Source organism: Euprymna scolopes, chromosome 45, assembly GCF_053919585.1.
Source record: "Euprymna scolopes isolate OS-2025 chromosome 45, ASM5391958v1, whole genome shotgun sequence".
Lineage (NCBI taxonomy): Eukaryota > Metazoa > Mollusca > Cephalopoda > Sepiida > Sepiolidae > Euprymna > Euprymna scolopes.
This window is the reverse complement of record NC_136526.1, coordinates 10,259,661-10,284,754: the sequence shown is the minus strand read 5'-3', so window position 1 is coordinate 10,284,754 and position 25,094 is coordinate 10,259,661. Positions and strand designations below refer to the sequence as shown.

At 34.4% G+C, this 25,094-nt stretch overlaps 1 protein-coding gene across 2 annotated transcripts in view; it reads right to left on the bottom strand.

Annotated features, from left to right (window-relative positions):
* Positions 1–294: 294 nt before the first annotated feature.
* The window catches only part of LOC145269243 (developmentally-regulated GTP-binding protein 1-like), a 59,840-nt gene continuing 35,040 nt past the window's right edge, over positions 295–25,094 (bottom strand). The window contains exons 1-8 of one of the 2 annotated variants that reach the window (XM_080124864.1): positions 19,626–19,649; positions 15,937–16,102; positions 11,283–11,413; positions 8,197–8,266; positions 5,773–5,942; positions 4,326–4,511; positions 2,174–2,286; positions 295–436 (exon numbers count right to left, since the gene is read on the bottom strand). In XM_080124864.1, the coding sequence (XP_079980990.1) occupies positions 310–436; positions 2,174–2,286; positions 4,326–4,511; positions 5,773–5,942; positions 8,197–8,266; positions 11,283–11,413; positions 15,937–16,102; positions 19,626–19,634 (972 nt within the window). In that variant the 5' untranslated portion in view covers positions 19,635–19,649 and the 3' untranslated portion in view covers positions 295–309. Of the gene's footprint in view, positions 437–2,173; positions 2,287–4,325; positions 4,512–5,772; positions 5,943–8,196; positions 8,267–11,282; positions 11,414–15,936; positions 16,103–19,625; positions 19,650–25,094 lie in introns of those variants that run through there. The other variant, XM_080124865.1, reaches the window with a different exon arrangement.

Genomic DNA, 25,094 nt, shown 5'->3' with positions numbered 1-25,094 from the left:
GTCTCGCATCGCCAACTTGAAGAAACAAGGGTAGATAACTCCACAATAATTCAAACTCGTGAGATCAGTTTTGTAATGCCTAAAATTCACCATTAATTGCTTAAAAAATTATTTTTTTTATAAAAATAAAACCATTAAACCAATTTACATGATTTTTGGAACATGATCTTTTTGTTCCATCACGGATGCATCACATCATAAGAATTTTTCTGTATTTTTTGTCTTTTAACATAGGGGAAAATTTTGCACAAGAACTTAAAAATTTTGTCAAGTCTGAAAATGAAACATAACCAAATAAAAGAGTAACACTTACTGCTTGAATTCACGCATAATATTCCGATGTATTTTATCGCAAAAGTCCTCAACGCTGCTATGGCCTTCTTTCAGTACGACGGGCGCGCTGTAATCTGGTAGTTGACCCTTTGGTTTTGTGTAACTAGAAATTTAAACAATAAAAATTATGACAAGAAATTGAAGTTGGAAGATAAAAAAAAATGTTCTGTTATGTAAAAAGAAGAATCGAAGAAATTATTATGAGATGCTATAATATGGTTCGTACAGATTTGCAATGTCCATTTTCAAGGCTTTTCAAAGTTCCTCAAGGCTTTCTCCTCACAAAATTCAAGTTTTCAAAACAAACTTTGGGGTTTATTTTTTGGACGAACATAAGTGTCTAATAAAGCGGTAAAATAGTGCTGGAGTTTATACAGGTTTTCAAAGTCCGTTTACAAAGTTTTTCAAGGCTTTCTCTAGACAAACAGTTTTCAGAACAAAATTCAATTTACAATCGACAACAATTTGAAGCAGTGGTAAAAAAATCAAATATATAACAAATAAAAGTTGCTTTAAAATCCACTTGCATAATTCTCTCTGATGTTCTGATTATATGCGAAGGTGGCCAACATGGCCCATCCTGGCTTTGAACCGCCTTTCTCAGTGGGGGCAGGCTGTTCTATTTTCACCTGGAGGATTAGCTTGCGAGCGTTCTTCTCTCTGATGACACTCAAATACATTTTTTTTTTACTTTTGAAATCACAACTCTATAATAATATGAAATCTGGACCAAATAAAATATCATACTTAAGTGTATTTTACGATTGGGCAAATTGTTTTGAAATTTAAGCTTTGTTTTACAACAAGACAGAGGTACGAAAAAGTGGTAAACAAACAAATATGCAACAAATAAATGTTACCAAAGGCAAGATAAGTTACTCAAGATTAGTTTTTGGCGTTTTAACTGATTTTAAAATTTGTTTTAAGTGTGAAACGTAAGTTGTGCTGAGCGCTTCAGTTGAAAAGAAACCAACATAGCGACAGGATGTTCTTTGGTGTCCTGTTAATTTGTCCAAAAACCGATAAAAAAAAAAAACAAGCAAAAGGAAAAAAAAAAAAAGCTGACATATCCCCTGAATAAATGTTACAATGTCACTGTGACATTTATTTGGTGGATTTCTGCCAGTATCAATTTTTGGGGGCAGTTTTTGACCAATTAACGAGATTCTAAAAGCAACAACATCCTGGCGTCATATTGGTTTTCGTTTCAACTGAATCAGCACAATTTACGTTTCACGCTTAAAACAAATTGAGAAAAGTGCAAGCAAATGAATGAACTTTTTATATATACTCCCTAGATTATAATATCTACGATTTACGAAACAAGGTTGCGTCTATCTTTTATTTGAGTGACTTTTGCACACTATTTTCACGGTATTTCTTATTCTCCACGTGTTTGTTTAGCTTTTCCGTATATGAGGGAAACTGAATCTGTATACAAACGAATCTCCCTGGCACTCGAGCTTTGATCAATGCGGGCAAAACCCGTCATATCAGGCAATTGCTATTCATTTGGACACTCCCCTTTTTTATGGGGAGCTGGTTTTCCCCAACATCTCGGGGAAACTGGCTTGCAGCCAAAGTTAAGTGCGGGATTTCATTCCCGTATGGCGTGATGTTTGACCTCATTAAATTCACACACCTGTCACTTAAATTTTTAATCGTTTAATTTCAACCATTCTCATTGCCGCTTCCCTCGTAGCGTCGCAGTAAGTTATCAGGCTATTCGCCTCAAGGTTCGAGCCTACCTGCCTCTCAAAACTTTTTTTTTCTTTTACACCTCCAAACACCTGGGCAATGCCGGGTATTCACGTTAGTTTATATAAAAGAAATTACTTACATCCTAACGAGCTGCAAATAATCCCAAAGTTTTTCCAAAAGGTCATCAAAGTTCCATTTATGATGAGCGGACAGCGGAACACAATGTGGGATCCGGTAAATAATATCCAGTTCCTGGCAACAGATGAAATGAAACGAAACAATTAAGGGGCACAACTATAACAACAATCATACAACTATATTGTCCTTTTGACTACTCTACACTCTTTAACCCTTATCCTTGAGTGGCCTATCGGCCTTGATAAGTGGTGACGTCTATGAAAAAAAAAAAAAAAACTTTATTGGGATTTTAGGGATTTATAGCACATAAACCTTGAAGGTCATTTGGTGCTTGTACAGCCGACAGAACAATTTTTTTTATATCGTTTTCGACATACTTCATTGCCATGCTGAAAATAGTAATATATCCAAAAATTACGAAAAATCAGAGTATAAGTATATTTATAATTAAAAGTAATTTATACGGAAAATGGGGTAAAATTGCATTTTTCTTAGACTTTATTGAGTAGATTGTAAGCATAAGGCACAGAGGCTGTTCTTGGTCTTCAGGCCAGGAGCGGAAAAGGAAGTAATCAGTTTTGGTCAATGTGGGGGGCAACCCTTCATATCAGACAATTGCTAATTTTGGATCCTTCCAGAGTGCCCCCTTGGGGGAGCTGGTTTTTCCTCCCCACATTAAAAAAAACGCCTCGTGCCTAATTTTCTCAGTGGGGAAGCAAATAAATAAAAAGCATCTAAATGCAGGGGACATAACTCCGAAAGGAATATTTTAGATTATTTGTGTTATGGCTGCAATATTCGTTCCTATTTACAGTGCCTCCCCACGAACAGATACTACACTGTGATCTTGTCTTGAAGGCCAAGTACGGTGTATCTGCAATATTTGTTACCTATAGCGATAGACTATTTATTTTTTTACTAAAAACACAATAGCAGTTGTTCTACTACATAAATTTTCATAATTTTTGGATATATTACTATTTTAGACATAACAATTAAGTATGTAATATTGTCTTTGCTTAAAACGATATATTTAAAAAATCGATTTGTCGGCTGTCAAGCACCGGTCATTTTGCGCTATGTATTTATATCATTTAAATAATTATTTAAATAATTTAGAACACTAAATAATCTGTATACCTAAAACAACACATGAACCTTCCTGGTCATTTCTTGCCGACAGATTGATTTTTTTTTAAAGCAAAAACAATTATGACATACGTAATTGTTATGCTGAAAATTGTAATATATCCAAAAATTACGTCATAATCACGTTCACACATCGGTTCCTGTAAGCAACGTTGAACCTGGTCAAGGTGCTGTTTTAGTCTCTACTTCAATCCCACATATAAGACCTTGGTCAATGTAGGGGCAACCCTTCATACCAATTGTCACTATCCAGCTCCCCTACTCCCCGGGGACTTGGTCGCCATTTCCCCTACACTCCTCACTTTAAAAATCGGCCTCGTGCCTAATTTGCTCAGTGGGGGAGCAAATATATACCTCAAAGTGTAGTATCTGTTCTTCAGATGCTGCACTTCCATTTCTTGTTCTCTTTCGGTGGAGGAGAAGTCCTTCACGACTGAGACAGTTTTTATTTTTGTACCTTTTCTCCACGTTAAAAAAACGACCCTGGTGTCTAACTCTGTCCCGTGGGGAGGCATAGTAAATAGGTACACACACAGACACAGCGACGAACGGACTTGGCGACGTTAAAAAAACGACCCTGGTGCTAACACTGTCCCGTGGGGAGGCATTGTAAATAGGTACAATTTGTCACTGTGAAGAGGGAGACAACTCTCGTTTACTAAAAGATTTGTCCATTTTTTTTTCATCTCATAATTTAGGACACAATATTTTTTTTTTTTTAAATCAAAACATTAAAAGAAGAAAGCTGCGACAAATTTTTATTTTAATCTAACAAAGTTGATAACACTAATACAAAATTACTTAATTTTACATAGATAACGTTCAAATTTGATCTCGAATAAAGTTCAGTTTAAGTAGTAATCGAACTGTGTTCCTTTTTCTTTTTAAAAATAAAGGAACAAAAAAAATAAAAATAAAGAAACAAAAACAAAAAAATAAAGAACAAAAAAAATTTAAAAATAAACGAACAAAAAATTTTTTTAAAAGATGGCCGATAATGTTACCTCGACTGAAATCTGATCAATTTTGTTGAGAATGTAGATGCAAGGAATGTAAACTCTGTTTCCTTCCACAACATCAATAAGGTCTTCGGCAGTGGCATCGTAGCGCAAGACAATATCTGCATTGTGGATGCGGTATTCTCCTAGGATCGTCTTCACAGTATCCAAATCCAATTCAGATTGGGACGTCTGGAAAGAAGATGAAAACGGAAATGATCAGGTTGAAACGAGCAATTAAAAGAAGGAAAAATTAAGGAAAAAAAAAAATGGGGAAAAAGAAAAAAAAAAGAAAAGAAAGCGGAAAAGAAAAAAAAACAGAAAAGACAAAAGAAAAAACTGAAAAGAAAAGAAAGAAAAACGGAAAAGAAAGAAAAACAGAAAAGAAAGAAAATAGGAAAAAAAGGATAAAAAAAGGAAAAAAAATAAAGGAAAAAGGAAAACAGAATAAAAAAGGTAAAAAGGAAAAATAAAGCAAAAAAAGGAAAAATAAAGGAAAAAGGGGCAAAAAAAGGAAAAGAGGGGAAAGGAAAAAAAAAGGAAAAAAAAGGAAAAATAAAGAAAAAAAAGGAAAAATAATAAAAAGGAGAAATAAAGGAAAAAAAGGGGGAAATAAAGGAAAAAAAAGGGAAACAAAAAAAAAGGAAAACAAAAACAAATCAAAGCAAAGAAACTTTTTCCATGCAAAATACGATCAACACAAGAAATGCCCTTTTTTCAACGCTTTTTTACAATTTGTCATTGTTCTGAGGGAGACAACTCTGTTCTACTAAGAGATTCATTCATTTTTTTTCATCCCGTAATTTAGAACGCTAATAATTCTGTCAATAAGTTTTCACAAGCAGTTTACAAAAAACATACTTGGAGAGAGGGGGGCACCACAACACTTCACCCCCCCCCCCTCCATAATGTAAACAGAATCTTTATGAAATACGAAACGGTTTTTCTGCTCAGTTAATGTCGGCGCGTTACTTACAGAAAAACGGTTAATTAAACTGCAGAAGCACCTGACTAAAAATCTATACAAGTTCTATAATTAAATACCCTTCCGCCAAGAAAAGGAACGAAAAACATAAAAGTATGTTTCTGTAAAAAATACTGCGAGCATTATTAGCGTCCTAGATAATGAGATGAAAAAAATGAACGAATCTCTTTGTAAAAGAGAGTTGTCTCCCTCAGAACAATGACAAATTGTAAAAAAGCGGCGTGAAAAGGGCATCACCTACTAGATTTCGAATGACAAATTGTAAAACAGCAGTCTTTTCTTCCCTGTACGTTGTGAGTCTGTTCCTACTCTATCATTATTTTCATGGCAAGTGCTCGCCTGAGCTTCAATCTATGATCCCCCTCCCTAGCCAAACTTTCACAAGAAACCCTTGTCTAGCTATAAGCTGGTTCTTACGACTCTTAGTGATAGCCAACAGACGGACAAGTAATAATGAAAGGTTCTTACCGTTGAAGTGAGATTAATTCCTCCTTTATCTTTCCGTCGGAAGTGAATGTTTGGTGGTGTTTTGTTGAGTCGGATACCAAATCCTTCCAATTCATATTCTATAAGTTTTTTATGCTGCAACGGCTTCAAGACATCGAGCACGATAAAGATAAGACTGCACGTACGAGCAACTGAAAAGCAGATAAACCGAATAATACCCATCAAAAACAAAATTTAAACCGCATTATCAGAATAGCCATGAGAGTACCTGGTCTTCAAATATGGCTAAGACAAATATACACAAACTTTTATTTTCTTTATCCAATGAAACCTGGTCTCACTTTTTTTATTTTTACCGGGGTGGGGGTTGGGTGTACGCCCAGCTTTTGCCCTGTCGTAAAATACGCTTAAATATGATATTTTAATTTGTCCAGATTTTGTATATATTTTTATAGAGTCGTGATTTCAAAAGTAAAGAAAAAATATTTGGGTGCCATCAGCTAGAATTGAAACCAAAAGCAAAACTGTAGCATTCAAAGCTGGTGATGTTACCACATTACCAACGTGACATGCATATGAACTGATCTGTATATCTATAAAAGTGAACGTGTCTGTGTGTCTGTCTGTCTGTGTACATTTCCCTATGCAATAACTCTGTCAATTTTAAGTCTACAGACTCGAAATTTGATATACAGGGTACTGAGATTTGGGAAAATCTTTATGATCAGTTTTCGGACAGAAATTTGGCTGTTAAGGGATCAAAGTTCAACAATTTGACCTTTGAGATCTCTACTAAACTCCTCTGGCAATTTTGGGTCTAAACACTTGAAATTTTAGATATAGGTTCCTTCGACATGGATCTAACTTAATAACTTGATTTGAGCTCAAAACAATAAATTTTAAGGGGTCAAAGTTAACAAAAATTGACCATTTTTTCTTTTTTTGCTCAACATACACCTCGAAACACCCGGGCAACGCTGGGCTGAAATGCTAGTTAAAATTAAAAAATAAACTAAGGGACAGGCAATTCTGGGAAAGAAGCTTTGTTCATGGAATCTGCATTTAGATTTAGGCACAGATAGAGAGTGGGGGAAATCGTATATAGTGGTTGAAGCTAGTCAAGTGTTTTTTTTGTGAAAGTTTGGCAAGGCGGGGAGGAGGGAGCCATAGATTGGAGTTCAGTCGAGCACTTGCAATGAAAATAAGGATAGAACAGAGACAAGCTCGCAACGTCCTTTATATAATGCATGGTATTAGCTACACAAACTCAAACGTTAACTCCAAAAGCTTAAAAAAAAACAAGTGAAGCATGCATGGTCCCCCGTGAATGCACAGTGAACGAGGCATAAAAAATGACTAAGTTCAGCATTTGCCCCCTCTCCCCCATTTTGCCCCAAAAGTCTCCAGGGAACGTCAAATCCTAGTGAAAATGAACTGTGAAGTTTTAGGCTTCAACAAATGTAAATTTGAGTTCTGCACCATGCAAAAAAAAAGAAATGACCAAGTCCATCACTTGCCCCTCCCCCATTTAGCCCCAAAAGTCCCCAAGACCATAACATATTTAAATTTGAGTTCAGCACCATGCAAAACTGCTAAGTAGGCATACACAGAAAATTTTGGACAAATATGGTAAAATAGTCCCAAAAGTGGACTGTTTTTATTAGCCCTAAAAGAGCCCCTGGGTCACATCCAAGAGTTATTGCGAAGTACAGACAAACAAAATTATACAGAAATCAGTTCGTTACAACTTTTAAGAAAGTTTTATAAAAATCAAAGGCAATAATAATAAGCACAAAAGTGTCAATTTTAGCCATTTTGACCCGAAAGGCTCCCCTAGGGAGGGGAGCAACCGGAGTTTTCCCCAAAAATCTGTTCTGTTACTTTTTTATTCATGTCATGTTTAATGTTTGTGCAAAATTTCAAAAAATTCCAAGGCGTAGTTATTGCGGGGACCAATAAAAGGGACGATTGTTTATATTGATTGGATTATTGTTCTCATCTTGAGTTTTTATTGTGTAACGTTCTTTGACCATCTTCATGTTGGTTGTTGTTTCGAAAAAAAAAAAAAGAAAAAATTACTAAGAAGACTATGCTTAGATTTTAATAACATTTGGGAGCCTCTAATTATAGAAAAAGAGCAAACATTGTACACCCTTAAAAATTTGGTGATGGAGGAGAGATAATCCCCTATTGAGTTTGACTAGAGTTGCCTTCCCTTTGTCAACCAATTTTTACACAAATTCGAAACTATAACCATAAAATAGAGACTAACTCACAGCATACGAAAAGCATATACGGAGTAACTTTTCTCTTTTCTTTTCCAAACAACAACCAGCATGCCCGAAGACGGTCGAAGGCCAATCCGACAGGAACGCTGCACAAATAACACTCAGGATGAGAACAATAGTCCGATCAATACAAGTAATATAAATTAAAGGGACTTACCAGCAATGACCTGTTTACCCCGACCTTTACCGTCTTTGGCTCCTTCAATAATACCAGGCAAATCAAGAAGCTGAAATGGAGAGAAAATAAACGGTAAATCCAGCAAAGAATAAAAGTGAACAATTATATATTACTTGGAGGAGAGACTTTGCCCGGTCGTAAAATACGCTTAAATATATTTTAATTTGTCCAGATTTCATATATTATAGAGTCATGATTTCAAAAGAAGAGTCTTATATTATTATAGTGTCATATATTATTATAGAGTCATATATTATTATAGAGTCATGATTTCAAAAGAAGAGCCTTATATTATTATAGTGTCATATATTATTATAGAGTCATATATTATTATAGAGTCATGATTTCAAAAGAAGAGTCTTATATTATTATAGTGTCATATATTATTATAGAGTCATATATTATAATAGAGTCATGATTTCAAAAGAAGAGTTATATTATTATAGTGTCATATATTATTATAGAGTCATATATTATAATAGAGTCATGATTTCAAAAGAAGAGTCTTATATTATTATAGTGTCATATATTATTATAGAGTCATATATTATTATAGAGTCATGATTTCAAAAGAAGAGTCTTATATTAGTATAGTGTCATATATTATTATAGAGACATATATTATTATAGAGTCATGATTTCAAAAGAAGAGTCTTATATTATTATAGTGTCATATATTATTATAGAGACATATATTATTATAGAGTCATGATTTCAAAAGAAGAGTCTTATATTATTATAGTGTCATATATTATTATAGAGTCATATATTATTATAGAGTCATGATTTCAAAAGAAGAGTTTTATATTATTATAGTGTCATATATTATTATAGAGTCATATATTATAATAGAGTCATGATTTCAAAAGAAGAGTCTTATATTATTATAGTGTCATATATTATTATAGAGTCATATATTATAATAGAGTCATGATTTCAAAAAGAGACTTATATTATTATAGAGTCATATATTATTATAGAGTCATGATTTCAAAAGAAGAGTCTTATATTATTATAGTGTCATATATTATTATAGAGTCATGATTTCAAAAGAAGAGTCTTATATTATTATAGTGTCATATATTATTATAGAGTCATATATTATAATAGAGTCATGATTTCAAAAGAAGAGTCTTATATTAATATAGTGTCATATATTATTATAGTGTCATATATTATTATAGTGTCATATATTATTATAGAGTCATGATTTCAAAAGAAGTTTTATATTATTATAGTGTCATATATTATTATAGTGTCATATATTATAATAGAGTCATGATTTCAAAAGAAGAGTCTTATATTATTATAGTGTCATATATTATTATAGAGTCATATATTATAATAGAGTCATGATTTCAAAAGAAGAGTCTTATATTATTATAGTGCCACTTTGAAGTAGGGGGCTATTTGTTTGGGGTGAAAATTGAATTATAAAAAATAAAAAATTGCACAGAGTGGCATTAAAATTGGTGCGCAGGTTGTTGTCACCAGAATAAAAGGTCCTCTGTGTTCACGTTGCACAGGACCTTGTATGATATTATTTCTATTTACTTTCCTCGTTTACTGTGAAAATGAGATAAACGCCACCCCTGTCACAGGATCATAGGTAAACTAAACCTGGGTTTGTTGTAGACGCATACACTAAAATATGAAACATGGTAATATGTTAAAGATTGTCTTTGCGTCCTTTACTTATTTATTTGTTTAATTGTTTAATTTACGATTCTTTTTACTTTAAATTTTTTGTGTTCTTACATACGTGTTCTTACTTATATGTGTGTGTGTGCATTCTATTCTTACCCAGTTTCTTGCACAGGACCTTCTGGATACTGCAAACACTGATTCTGAATTTCTGAACACTATAACTGGAGATGAATCATGGATGTACGGGAACGACCCAGTGTTAAAGATTTCGCGTTTGCGTCCTTCTTATTTTATTTATTTACTTCTTTTACTTATTAAACGTTAATTTAACGATTCTTCTTACTTTATGGTAAAGTCTGCGTGTTCTTATTAATACGTGTTCTTATCTATATTGGTGTGTGTGTGTGTGTGTGTGTGTGTGTTCTATTCGTACACAGTTTCTTGCCTTGAAGGGTCTCGACATGTATGCGCAAATATATAATGTGTACATACCTGCTTGCCTTGTCCAGCGGATGATATCTTCTTGTCACTGGCTCCATCTCATGGGGAGCGGTACTTACTGCTGCAGATGCATCGATAACACAAGACGGATTGAAGCTTCAATTTGTTTCATTAAAAAGGCAAGTCTATGTCTCGAACCAATGGTTGTCAGAGGAGAGACCCTAATGTCACGTCTGCTTCATCTGCAGTCCAAAACCAACTCTAACCCATGGTCGCCAACCGGAAACCTACGACCACAATTCCTGTTACCCCTAATTTCCGGTGCATCTAACTAAGTTGACAAAAGGTAACTTGAGTTTGACGACTGTCAAATCTAACCTTCTGTGACCCCACTAAACTGGCTGGTGGGAATTGAAAATATATCTACATAACTTGCTATTTCTACAACTACCTGGATAGCATTTAAGCTAGGATTACAAATCCTACAGACGTTGAAATGGATTGGTTGTTTTTGTTTTACGGCATGTCAACCCTTTTCAGGTTATTTAATGCCAAATCCAGTGATTTTGAAGGAAAGTTTTTTTATAGAATATATTTGTTTCTATTTAACCCATAGTTGGGACCCCAACAGGTACTACCACTCTGGGTCAGAGTGGACCTGGGAGCAATGGCAATTAAAGGGTGGCTCCACACTCCCCAAAGCCCGCAAGCTGGGGCCTCACCATCGGATATAGTTTAAGGTCATGTCCAGGACCCGTTGCAATGGAATACTTTGAATAATTGCAAGGTCAAATACTTTTAGACAGGCCTCGTAGAAATAAATGAAATAGTAAACTAATGCCCCTTTTGTATATATTAATCGAATTGTGAACAGACAGACAGACAGGACTACAAATTTATATATATAGATTAATTTTTCAAGTATTTCTAGCATCATCAGCGAACTTGTGAACGGAAATGATGGGAAGCTGACTCACCTGAATTTTAGCTCCCTTGTACCTGATCACACCCGGAACTGTGGTCAACGTGGTGAACTCATAGGCGGCCACCTCGGAATAGACTCCGGCCAAATTGCTAAGGAGAGTTGATTTGCCCACCGATGGGAAACCTGGAATGAATACCAACACGCGTCAATTTTTAGTCAACTTTTGGGAAAGAAATCTATACGAAAGAGCCATATTTCTGTCTATCCGGCTCGCATCGTTTATTTTATACTAGTGATATGATATTTTAATTTGTCCAAATTTTATATATATTATTATAGAGTCGTGATTTCAAAAGTAAAAAAAAAAAAATATTTGGGTTCCATCAGCTAGAATCGAAACCAAAAGCAAAACTGTAGTATTCAAAGCTGGTGATGTTACCACAGGACTAACTTAAATATATTTTAATTCGTCCAAATTTTATATATATATTATTATAGAGTCGTGAACTCATAGGCGGCCACCTCGGAATAGACTCCGGCCAAATTGCTAAGGAGAGTTGATTTGCCCACCGATGGGAAACCTGGAATGAATACCAACACGCGTCAATTTTTAGTCAACTTTTGGGAAAGAAATCTATACGAAAGAGCCATATTTCTGTCTATCTGGCTCGCATCGTTTATTTTATACTAGTGGGGTGGGGTGGGGGGGTGCCTGGGTGTAAAATACACTTAAATATGATATTTTAATTTATCCAGATTCTGTATATACTATTATATATGTATACATAATTATAGAGTCGTGATTTCAAAAGTAAAAATAAAATAAAAATTAGGGTGCCCTCAGTTAGAATCGAAACTGAAAGCTGGTGATGTTACCACTATCATCTCATCTCCGTCATCTTTCAGGACGCTTCACCACTGAATCTACACGACTTCTCCAGTTCTCTCGATCTCGCATGATAGTTTGCAGGTGGCAAACACTTTCCAATCCGGTGTCCTATAACAGGTTATCAATATAGGTTATTCTTCTTCAACCACAATTTGGGTGTCCATCTGTTGGTATCCAGAGAACTAGCTTGATGGCTTCCTCTTTGCTGTGCCTCATGCAGTGGCCAGCTACGCTCCTCCTTCTCTGCTGTACTTTCAGTGATACTGGTACTGGTGGTTTGTTTGTGTGGCTCCTCCGTGATGTATTAAGGGCCATCCTGAGCATCTGAGTGTAACAGCCAACTAGTCTCTTCTTCAGCGCATCTTCACTGTAACAAATACTTTTTTTTACTTTTGAAATCATGATTCTATAATAATACTAGACTGCCCGTGACCCATTGGGTCAGTATGTGATATTAGCTATGGAAGTCATGTATGAGCGTGACGCTTGTGACGTAAAGAAAACAGTTTTTTTGTTGAAATAACAGAAAAATTTCTATGAAAGTATATTAAAATGAAAAAAGAATATACATAGATTTCTATGAGTCGTTCTGTTTATTATAATTGATTATTTTTGAAAAAAAAATACCGTTACTGAATTATAAGTGGTTGACCATACTTATAGGTAAATGTGCACTGAACAGATACCATAATACTTATTATAGTTAAATTCAAATTTTGATATCTGTTTTTTTTTTTTACATCGTTCATTTCTGTATTACATTTAAGTTATTCTAAACCCCACTCTTCCCATGTTAAATAATAATTTCGAAATAATAACATTAATATTTCAGTGCGCAGGTTATGCGCTCATGCGCAACCGGATGTCGTAAGCCGGAAAGTGGGTTACATACATCGTTACAAGGTCATTTGAGTTTTATAATTATATAGATATACGAAATCTGGACAAATTAAAGTATCATATTTAAGCATATTTTATGCCTGGGCAAAGCTAGCTGCCCCACTCCCACTAGTTTAGAGTTGAGGAAAAAAAAACAATACAAAAAGGCATATCTTTCATTACTGCAACAATAATTTCAAGTCCAGAGTATAGAGTGGCAACATGAATAAATATAATTTGATGCTAGTCCACAACCCATCGTTATGAACAAAAACAAATTTTTATAATGTACATACCTGTGATGGAAAAAAAATATTGTACACCTAAAATCACATAAATTGATTAAGCAATTTTATTCTATGTTTCTGAATTTTTGAGATGAGGATTGATTATTCGTATCATTTGGATTCATCGGACTACAGTTCTCATCTTGAGTTTTATTTTCACAACGTTTCGGTCGATGTAAACTTTTTCAGGTGCATCTTGTCAAACTCAGGAATCGGGACAGAATTTTGAATGGAACCCTTTTATTTACTTCAAATGGATAGTATGTTCTTGTTCTGTCAGCCATGACATGAGAAGTGTGGCAATTACACTCCATTAACCTTAGAGGTAGGACATAGTTTCAGTGGTAGTAGGTACACTATGTGTAGTATCAAGTCTTCTGGAAGGACATTTGAAAAAACTAGCAATCCCTGATATGACTTGGGCGGTCTTAAGACCACTGCTATTGTTGATACCACCAATATCCTTAGGGGAAAAAGCCTCGTCTTTGAAGCTCCTGGTTTTGAGTCAGGATTGAGGGAGAGTCTTCTGAGAATGAATCCCATTTCTTTTCAGAGTCGTTATAAAACAAAATCAGAATTATCATTTGTACTCACTAGGAGTTCTCACACAGGTAACCATCAGAGATTACTTACTGACAAAAACTGGTAGTGTTTCCTGGAGTCTGAGTGACAAAACGTTTCCTCAGATATCCAGTATTATTTACAATTGATTTTTCCAAGTACTTTAACCATTTCACCACAGGTTTTTTTAAACGAATGTGTTTTCTAATGCTCTTTACCATGTTAAGAATGGCTTTCTAAAATCTCTCAAAGTTCCTCCCTTAACTTGCAAAATGGTGCAGAGAGAAAATTTGATTTTAAATATAATATTGTGATTAATGCAGATTTCCTATTTATTATAATACTAGCGGCGGGATGGGGTACCCGGCGTTGCCCGTGTGTTAAAAAGAGGTGTAAAAGAAAAAAAAAATTTTGGTCGGAAGGTAGGATTGAACCCCAAAGCCTTGACACGAAGGTGGAAACGAAAGCGAAAAAAAGCCAGTCACCTAACCATCTCGGCCACGAGGGAGAGGAACTGATAAGGGCGTCATATGAAGGTTTACGAAGCGAAATAAACAGGTGCGAGGAAGTGGTGTGGTGTCTGACCTAGTTTTGTGCTGCAGGCCAGATAATTCGCTTTCGCTTTTCAAAGACGCAACGAACTGATAAAATTCGGGCTAATTAAATACACACGCGACCCCCGTTGTTAAGTCGTAGTTATGATGATTTAGACGCGATATAAAAAGTTTTAAGTATGAGCGAGCCTACCCAGAAGGCCTGGGAAAAAAAGTCTTTCGCGGACATACACAAAAAGCAAACACACATACACACATTTTCGCTATTATATTTATAGATTACTAGCGAGGGGTACCCGGCATTGCCCGGATGTTTGGAGGTGTGTGTGGAAACTCCGGGGGGGGGGGGGGGGGGTAAAAAAAAAATGTTTTGGTAGGTAAGGATCGAACCCGAACCGATGAGGCAAAGTTGTAAATTAAAGTGTGAAAAAAAAAAAAAAAAAGTGCGACGTTAACGATTGCCCCACCGCGAGATGCTAACGGAAACACGTTTGAATTTATTTAATTACTTGGATTTGGCAGGTGCCCGTTTTATTGAGTTAATGACGTCAAGTTTGCCTGCGGGATAGTATCATTTACTGCGGGAACGCTCCCCAAGATGTTATAGGAAAAAGACTAACCCACATGCGGCGAGCGACAAATGTTGAATATTTATCTTCCCGAAATCGAGAAAATTAAACAGATAGGCGAGCTTTGTTGTTAAGTCTGAGATATTACGATTTATACGTGATATAAAAAGTTTTAAAAAGTTTTGAAGCGACCGACCGCTTCTCTGAAAAAAGCCTTTTGTAGACATACAGAAAAAGCGAACACACATACATACATTTTCGCTTTTATATTTATAGATAATGACCTGAATTGTAACTATCACGGAAAGCAAAGAAATGCTTATATTCCAGGTCAGGGAGTTAGAATTGCGTAACGCAAAATAAAGATGAACAATTAAATATTTAAAATATTTACATTTCTGGAATGTCAGTTGATGTATTTATAAAACACGAATAACATAAACAAAAACAAAAAAAGGCTTCCTTCAGCCTTGACAGACTATGCTAAAACCCAAATATAAAATTTCACATGGGTTTGAATAACCTATATATTAAGTTTTATGTCTGTAGACCAAAAACTGACAGAGGAGTTTAGTATGCAAAATTTTTTTAAACAAATATACATACGCATACATAAATATATATAGAAAGAGTTTTGTGTTTACTATAATCTTTATACGCAAATATTACGCAAGTATAAATCATGTAGAATATCTGCATGAATATAATTACACGTAATAGTTAACTAAAGATGATCATCCCATAAGAAAACCGAAAAAACTAAGAGGGAATTCATTAAAATGAATGTTTAAAAGAATATGCAAATTAGCTAGATCTTTTGCTAGGTGAATGCAATTCCACAATCCATACATAACAAAGTTGTATTTCATTTTTTAAATAAATAAAAAAAAAGGGGTTTTAAATATGAATATCAATACACACACACAAAAAAAAAAATTTATAGGACAATAGATAAAGCCATGCTTACCTACAAAACCAATTCTGGCGTCTCCAGTTTTGGCCACATCAAAACCTTCACCACCACCCCCACCACCGCCTTTTGGTTCAATGAGCTCACGCCTTAATTTGGCCAGTCGAGCCTTCAGCAGACCCAAATGCCCCATGGTGGCTTTGTTTCTTTGGGTTTTGGCCATCTGAAAGACAAAGACGAAATATAAAGATGCAAAATACCTTTGGCATTTTAAAAATAAAGTAAAATAAAATTGGTATGTGGGGTTTAGGGCTAGGAGCATGAATATACTGGTTCTTATTAATTCCCGGCAGGTGTCAGATATGTTAAGTATGTATGCATATATATATATATATATATATATATATATATATATATATATAATATATAATATATATATATATTTTTTTTTTCTTTTATTTATATATTTATCTAATAAAAACGCGAAAACTTTAAACTTATATCATTGAGCATAAAGAGCCTAATTAATTGTAGACGTATGTTTGAACTGCGTTGATATTACTCGTGGACGTATGTGAGATGATAAATATGTTGGCTGGATACATTCTGTCTTTTTTTTGACATGTTCATTTCTGATGCTTGGATTGTATCTTCTGTTTGTATTTGTAATAATGTTTCATTATTGAATTGTATAATTGTTCATAAATTGGTTGACACGCAGATTTTTTTTCTTTTTCCTTTTTCTATATACTGTCAAATTCTTACTTTCTCTCTTTCTCTCTTTAACTAGATCTCATCATTCTTTCCTTTCCTTTCCCTTCTAGTCCTTATTCTCTTTATAATAACCATATATATCTTTTTTCTTTTCTTCTCCATATTATATATATATATATTTTTTTTTCTCTCTATTTTTTTTCTCTATTTCTTTCTCTATTCCTTTTTTTTCTCTTCTCAATCACTCTCTCTCCATTGTAATCTTTTAACTTTATTTAAATTGCCCCTCCCTCTTTACATTTTATAATTAAAGTTCTGTTTTTTAAGTTTTTTAAATCCAACTTTTAAAGAGTTCCTACCTAAAATAAAAATCCATTATTCATTGAACTTTTGAATAGTCAAGTCGCTGCCTGATGATATCTGTTGTTTGATTGAAACAAGTGGCTATTTGTAGCAGAGGGATGTGAGCATGTTTATATAACAATAAACAAGTAATATATATATATATATGTATTTATTTTTATTGTAAAATTTTTCATTAATAATGCTGTTTTCTTATATTTTATTTCAATATATTGCTTTACAAGAGAAATACTGAAGAACAATAAAAGTGATGAAACTGATCTTATATATATATATATATAAAATCACTAAAATAAAAGATAGAAACAAACTCCTTTTGTAAATCAGAGATATTATAATCTAGGGAGCATATAAAAAGTTCTAAGAAATGGTACCCCCCCCCAAAAAAAAGCCTTTGCCGGACATACAAATAAAGCACACAAACTAACACACATTTTCGCTTTTATATAATAGATATATAAAATTGATATATATATATATATATATACATTATATATATATATATATATATATATATAATATAAAGCTGAATGTCTGTGTGTGTATGTGTGTGTGTCAGGTTACGAATAGGCTCCTATATGGTTGACTATTTTAAAAAACTCATTACATATAATGATAAAAGATGTATCGAGACACATGTTTGATCTGGCAGAACAGTGGTTCATTAAAATTGTGGGGTCTGCATTCGCGTCTGGTTCACAAAGTATGGAAATAAAAAATTAAAAAAAAAACGTTTACAAGTGTTTTTGATATAGATGTACATAAGAATACTTTGATAAGTATGTTTTAACTTAAATAGGGATGGTATAATAAAATTGTGGAGTCTGCATTCGCACCTGGCCTCCATAGAAGGGAAATAGGCACAAACTTTAATAAAGACTTTTCATATCTATCTGTGTAATAATAATTCATAATTATGTTTCTGTTTGAATAAATATGGTATAATAAAATTATGGGGTGTTCGTTCGCACCTGACCTCCATAGAATGGAAATATGTCACAAAGTTTAACAAGGTTTTTTAATATATATATATTAGCAAAAGTACCCATCGTTGACTGGGCTCAAAAACAGTCTACAGAACATGGACTCTGATTTATGAAAGTATGATAGGTTATGAAAAGGAAGGGTTGTAAAGAGATAGCTCCGAATTTGGGGGTATCAAAACCAAAGCAAAATATGATGAAAGTAAAAATAAAATAGATAAACCCCATAATTTATTATACCATACCTGTTCACACTGAAACACTTATCACAATATTCTGTGGATCTATATATGAATCATCATTATGCCAGATCAAACATACCCATTCCTGTGTCTTAATACATTGGCAATGTGCCTTGTTTGGGGTGAAAATGTAATAAAAAAAAAAAAAAAAAAAAAATGTAATCAGTTTTCTATAATAGTCATCATATAGGAGCCTATTCATGACCAGACACACACACAGACGTTCAGCTTTATATTATAGATATATATATATATATATATATGTATATAAAATCAATAAAAATATATATATCTATAAAAGTGAAAGTGTCTGTCTGTCTGTGTGTGCATGCGTGTCTGTCTGTCTGTGTACATTTCCCTACTCAATAACAGTCTACAGATTCGAAATTTGATATACAGGGTATGGAGATTTGGGAAAATCTTGGTAATCTGTTATCGTACAGAAATTTTGCTGTTAAGGGTTCAAAGTTCAACGATGTATGCATGTCTGCCTAAAACTTTCGACAGAAGCAACGGATTTTCACAAGATCAGTATCGTTTTGAAGCTCGGCCCTTCAGACGACAAATACCGAAAAATTGGCTAAAGACATTAATTTCTTCACCCTCAGCTGGGCACTTTTCTACAGAGAGGGGCCGCTTTTTTCACCAATATTTTCGAAAGTCGTCCCCTCTTTTCCAGCCTTATTTAGCTTTATTTCTAGCCTTAATTTAAACCTACATCACTTCCGGTTTCACAGTGGTCATAACAGCAAAGGCGTCACAATTTTTCCTCCTTCATGGTAAGGGTTCAAGCCTGCCCCTTTCTACAACCACTGTTTCTTTTTTTTTTTTTTGCTCAACACACACCTCCAAACACCCGGGCAATGCCAAGCATCCATGCTAGTATATATATATATATATATATATATATATATATATATATATATATACTAGCATTTCAGCCCGAGAGAGCGGCAGCAAGAGTGCCTGTCTGTGGATTTTGGCTTAATTGGTTTATTGAAGAAAAATTAGGCTTTTTAAGGGATTGAAGTGGCTCCCAGAAAGACTATAATATAAAAGCGAAAATGAGTGTGTGTGCATTTTTTTTTTGTATGTCCGGCAAAGGTTTTTGGAAAGTGGGGGGGGAGTCACTGTTTTTTTTAGAACTTTTTATATCCTCCATAGATTATAATATCTGCGATTTACGAAACAAGGTTATCCTATATCTTTTATTTGAGCGACTTTTATGTTACAAAATTTGCGCCGTGATTTCATTTCTCTATGGCGTGATGTTTGACACGTTCAAAAGTTTTTCAAGGCCTTCTCCAGACAAAATTCAAGTTTTCACAACAAAATTTGATGTTCACTTAAAAATCCACAGCGATTCGAAAACATGGTAAAAAAAAAAAAATCAAATATACAAATAAATGTTACCATAGCCAATAAAAGTTACTTTGCAACCTACCTGCATCATTTTGTGGTATCTTTTAAAGTTGTTTTAAATGTTTTTTATTTCAACTCTTTTTACGGCTTTTAAATTTCAAACCAAGATGGTTGCTGTTTAATCAATTGGGGGGGGGGGGATCGCCATTAGAGAGTCCCGTTCGCACAAGGAAACTATTTTTTTTTTTTAGAGGGGAGGTGGATAATTTTATTTATAGTGGCTGCCACTAATCCCCCCCCAAAAAAAAAATAAATTAAATTATAAATGAGAACAAAAATAGACGGATATTTTAATTTTTATCCCAAAACTACTAAAAGTAGTTTATCATAAAACTACCTCGGGTAGTTTTATGATAAAGGGACATAATTCTTGTTTCCACAATAATACAATGTAATTTCAGAACAATATATTTTGATTTTGTTTTCAATATTTTAATGGTATTTTTATTAATATTTAAAAAATAATTTAATAGTATTTATTTCGATTTTATTTTTAATATTTTAACAAATTTTTACTCAGCATGATATAATTTTCAAGTCCTTTTCAAGCAATTTTCGAGACATTTTCCATATTTTCAAGGATTTTTCAAAGTAATAAAAGAAATAAAGCCTTTTCAAGGCAAAAGTCAAAATTCCAGGAATTTTCAAGTCCGTACGAACCCTGTCATTTTAAAGGCTCCAAAGTTACTTCTGAATTTGAACAGGTCACAAAGTAAAAATACACAAACCATTTTCAAATGTATTAATAATTAATCATTGCTGACATTTGTGATCCTTTGTAATTCAAGTGATTTTGAAGCCTTAAAACTGTTGATTAGAAATTTAAAAGATCACATCCAAGGAAAACAAGTTTTTTTCGATTGTTTATCACCGTGCACATCAATATCCTTGGACCTCTATTGTTCCTGATATTCATAAATGACCTCCCGACAACATTGCCTCTGAGATGGGTATATATGCTGATGACACTACACTCTATGGCAGGCACGACAGGAAGACGAATGAACACATTTCTAAAGAAATGGCAGAAACACTAGAGGAAGACCTCCAATCTGTAGTGGAATGGGGACAAAAGTGGTTGGTCGCGTTCAATGCTGCCAAGACTAAACTAGTTTCATTCAATAATTACAAGAAACCCTATCTACCACCCATAGCAATGGCCAACGACTCTTTATCTGAGAGTCCATCTTTCAAACTCCTTGGCCTAACGTTCACAGGAAACATGAGTTGGAACAATTACATTGAAGGCATTGGCAGGACCACTGCAAGAAAGGTGGGCTCTCTCTACCGTGCTAGATAACTACTAACACCCGAAAGTATCCTGTACCTCTATAAGGCCACCATTCTCCCATGTATGGAGTATTGCTGGTGCATCTGCTACTAGTCTCTCGCTCCTTGACAAGGTTCAAAAGAGAGTCGCAAACCTGATAGGCCCTGAACTGGCATCTAAGCTTCAGCCTCTGTCCCATCGACGTAATGTTGCATCCCTCTGCCTTTTCTACAAGTATTTTAGTGGTGAATGCTCTGACGAACTGCAATCACTTGTGCCCCCACGACGTGAGCACCCTCGACAAACCCGACAGGCTGCTTAATCCCACCCCCACACTGTAGAGATCCCTAGATGTAAAAGATCTTTTTACTCCAATAGTTTCTTCCCCAGAACCGCTAGACTCTGGAATTCCATTCCAGGTCCCTGCTTCCCCAACAGTACTGACGTGCAGAAGTTCAAGTGTAACGTGAACCGACACCTTGCTGCCCAAATCCCTACATAGTACCCCAGTACTTGTACCCCTGATAGTAGCTCCCTACACCAAAGTGGCAATTTGCCTTGTTTGGGGTGAAAATGTAATAAAAAAAAAAATAAATAAAAAAAATAATCATCAAGTGGTGTCCGGCATTGATGTCTATGGTTTCCCATCTCTCTCCCTCTTGAGGCATTCATGAATTCATTGTTGTTCATCATTATTAAAGTTGCCCAGGTATTCAGACTGTCAGCGTATGTTTCTCGCTGTCGTCCTCTGCTTCTTCTACCCACGATCTTTCTTGCCAAACTAATCTGTTTTATTCCGCTTTTTTTCTGTAGACCCATGAATCTCGTTTGTCTTTTTCATACTGTTCTTATTAGAGACCTTTCTGTGTTTGCCATTTCTAATACCTCCTGGGTTTTCTTTTCTGTTCAGGATATCTTAAAAATTCTCCCCAGGAGCCATTCGTTGACATCTATGCTGATGACACAACCATCTATGGCAACACATCAAAGGCCATAAATGACAAAGTTCTCTCTGATTCTCCCTCCTCTGATCTCGAGCACGTGGTACAGTGGAGGAAGAGGTGGCTGGTTACTTTTAATGCATCTAAAACCAAGTTCCTATCTTTACATCACCAACGCTCTGATCCCCATCTGGCATCAATTGAAATGGATGACTCTCATCTATAATTTTCCCCACTCTTTATCTGTGCCTAAATCAAAACGTACATTCCATGAACAAAGCTTCTTTCTTAGAAGTGCACGCCTGTGGAACTCTCTTCTGTTTGCCTGTTTCTCACCTGACTACAACTTGGATGTCTTCAAGTCCAACATAAACAAATTCCTGATCAACCTCCCCCTTAAGGCACTTTATCAAATCTCCAATACTAACGATTACTACGATACTATCCCATTGATACATGCAATAACCCTTATCCTCGAATGGCTTCCGGGGCTTGATAAGTAGTGACCACCGTGTAAAAAAAAAAGTTTCAGTTGCCTCTAGTCTTTTCCTCGTGGTGTTGGTGATTGTCCAACACTCACAATCGTATAATAGAACAGACCCTACGATACTATCCCATTGATACACGCAATAACCCTTATCCTCGAGTGGCTTCCGGGGCTCACAATCATATAATAGAACAGACCATACATATAGTAAGTATTGTACACATAGGGTATCTCAAATGCATGACATCATAAAGAATGAATGGTAGACGAGAGAGTTTGAAAACAGCAGCAACCATAACCGCTGGCTACTGCTAATTTATCAACCAATATTAAAATCAAGATCATATATTTAATTGCTGTAGGGGGACCTTCTTAGATATTAGGCTTTATTAATGAAAATTCTGCCTACATCGCCTCCCTCCTGTGGGCCCTAATATCTCCCATATTAATTACTGTTTCCTTTATCACGCAAATGTTACTAGAAATGGAGTTTATTATTTTCTTTAATTCTTCATTAATTGTGTCTGAGTGTACGACACAATCACGTTGACACACCGGTTCTTGCCAGATCATCGAAGTTAAGCAACGTTGAGCCTGGCCAGTACCAGATGGGTGACCAGTTGGGAAGGCTAAGCGCTGCATGTACCGAAAAAAGAACTCAGTCGCTACAAAACCATCTACAAAAGTTGTAGATGGCCTATGCCCCTCCAGATGGTCTATGCCCCTCCAGATGGCCTATGCCCCTCCAGATGGCCTATGCCACTCCAGATGGCCTATGCCCCTCCAGATGGCCTATGCCCCTCCAGATGGCCTATGCCACTCCAGATGGCCTATGCCCCTCCAGATGGCCTATGCCACTCCAGATGGCCTATGCCCCTCCAGATGGCCTATGCCCCATGGCTATGGATGGATGGTGTGTCTGAGCACGTGTGTTGGTATATAAAACGGTCTCTACACAAACTATATCATTCAAACACGGTACTGTTTGAATATATGGTTATGTGGCAGTTTTAGTTGTTTAGAACTGCTTTAAAGCTTCACCGCTCACTCATTTTTCGACCAAATTTCAAACAATTATTACAGTTTATAGATCACCTTCTCAGCTATATTGTGAAAATTTTTTTTCAATTTTCGTTCAGTAAAACAAAAGTTATGATGAATTTTCTGCCGTTCAAAATCATAAAAAATATAAAGAGGTGAGTGACGTTTTTTATGACTGGTTTTCATAGCAACCACGTTGCTTCAGCGACTACTGTTGCTATTAATTCACTAATGAAAGCATGAAAAGAAGAAAGTTGGGGAATTTTATTGAAAGCAGACAAGTGTTATTACATATGTGTTTATGGGGGCAAAAAAATAAGACTGAAATTAAACAAAGAACAAGTGAATTTACTGGAAGCCTGGAAAAATGAATTACAATAGAAAAATGCGAGCATGAAAAGTAATATGGTTAAGCTTAAACATGGAAAAGTAAAGGGCTAGTTGTTAAAACTGGAAAAGGACATGATATTCTAGTAAAAAATATAATAAATTTATAACTTAAAATATTGCAGCATTAATTTTTTTAAATTCAATTTATAACATTATATAATCAATTCTTTATGCTGCAATATTTTAAGCTATAAATTTATTATATTTTTTGCTCGAACATCTTGTCCTTTTCTTTTCCAGCTTTAACAATTAGTCCTTTACTTTTCTAAGTTTAATCCTAACCATGTTACTTTTCATGCTCGATTTTTCTATTGTAATATATATATATATATATATATATATATATATATACATATATATATACACACATGTTATATATATATATATATATATATATATATATATATATATATATATATATATACACACATATATTTATTAACATTATATAATCTATTGTAATAATATATACAAATACTGACCCAACATCATGTTTAATATAATACCGAAATTGATAATTTTGTCTGCGCAATAGATTGGTACATCGTGAATAAGATGAGAAGTAGTGGGAGGAGGGGAACATGAATGCATTACATATAAAAGTCTCATAATCTTAAAACTGTGGGTTCAATCCCAGTACAGTGTAGTACATTTTTTTATAATTTTATCTTCAATCCTACTTAAAAAAAAAAAAAAAATAGCTTTTTTTATCAGTCTATACTTTTTTTTTTTTTTTAAATACAACTTTGGGGTATTTAGCAGAGAAGCCAAGAAACAACTATACGAAAAATAAATAAGCGCGCATACCAAGATGGCCTGTAGCAATAACATAAGAAATAAATAACATTACTTAATATATAGAAAATTACTTATTTACGGAAAATTGGGTAATTTAGCAGAGAAGCCAACAAAGAACTATATGAAAAATATATATATACAAGAAATAAATGTTATCGTAGGCAATCAAAGTTAATTTAATATCTACCTGGCTCATTTGTTTTGGTTTTCAAGTAGTTTTATTGATCTTTAATCTAAAAAAATTGTTTTTCCGAGCAGATTTTTGGAAAAAAAATTTAAAAAAATAAAAAAAGATAAAATAAATTGGAAAAAGGAAACCTCGTTTTGAATTTTTCAAACTTATCTCTGCCCAAGTCTTTATTTATCCTTCTTTCTCACAAGTTACCGAACGAACTCACACAGACACACAAAGTGACTTGTATATGATAGTATATGTATATATATATAGCCAGTAGAGTTTAGTTTCCTAGAAGTACATCCAATGAAACAACATGTGTCTACCAAAATAGTGCTCAATGAGTGAACAGAGCAGGTATATTAATTTTATTTTGACTTTTGACGGTA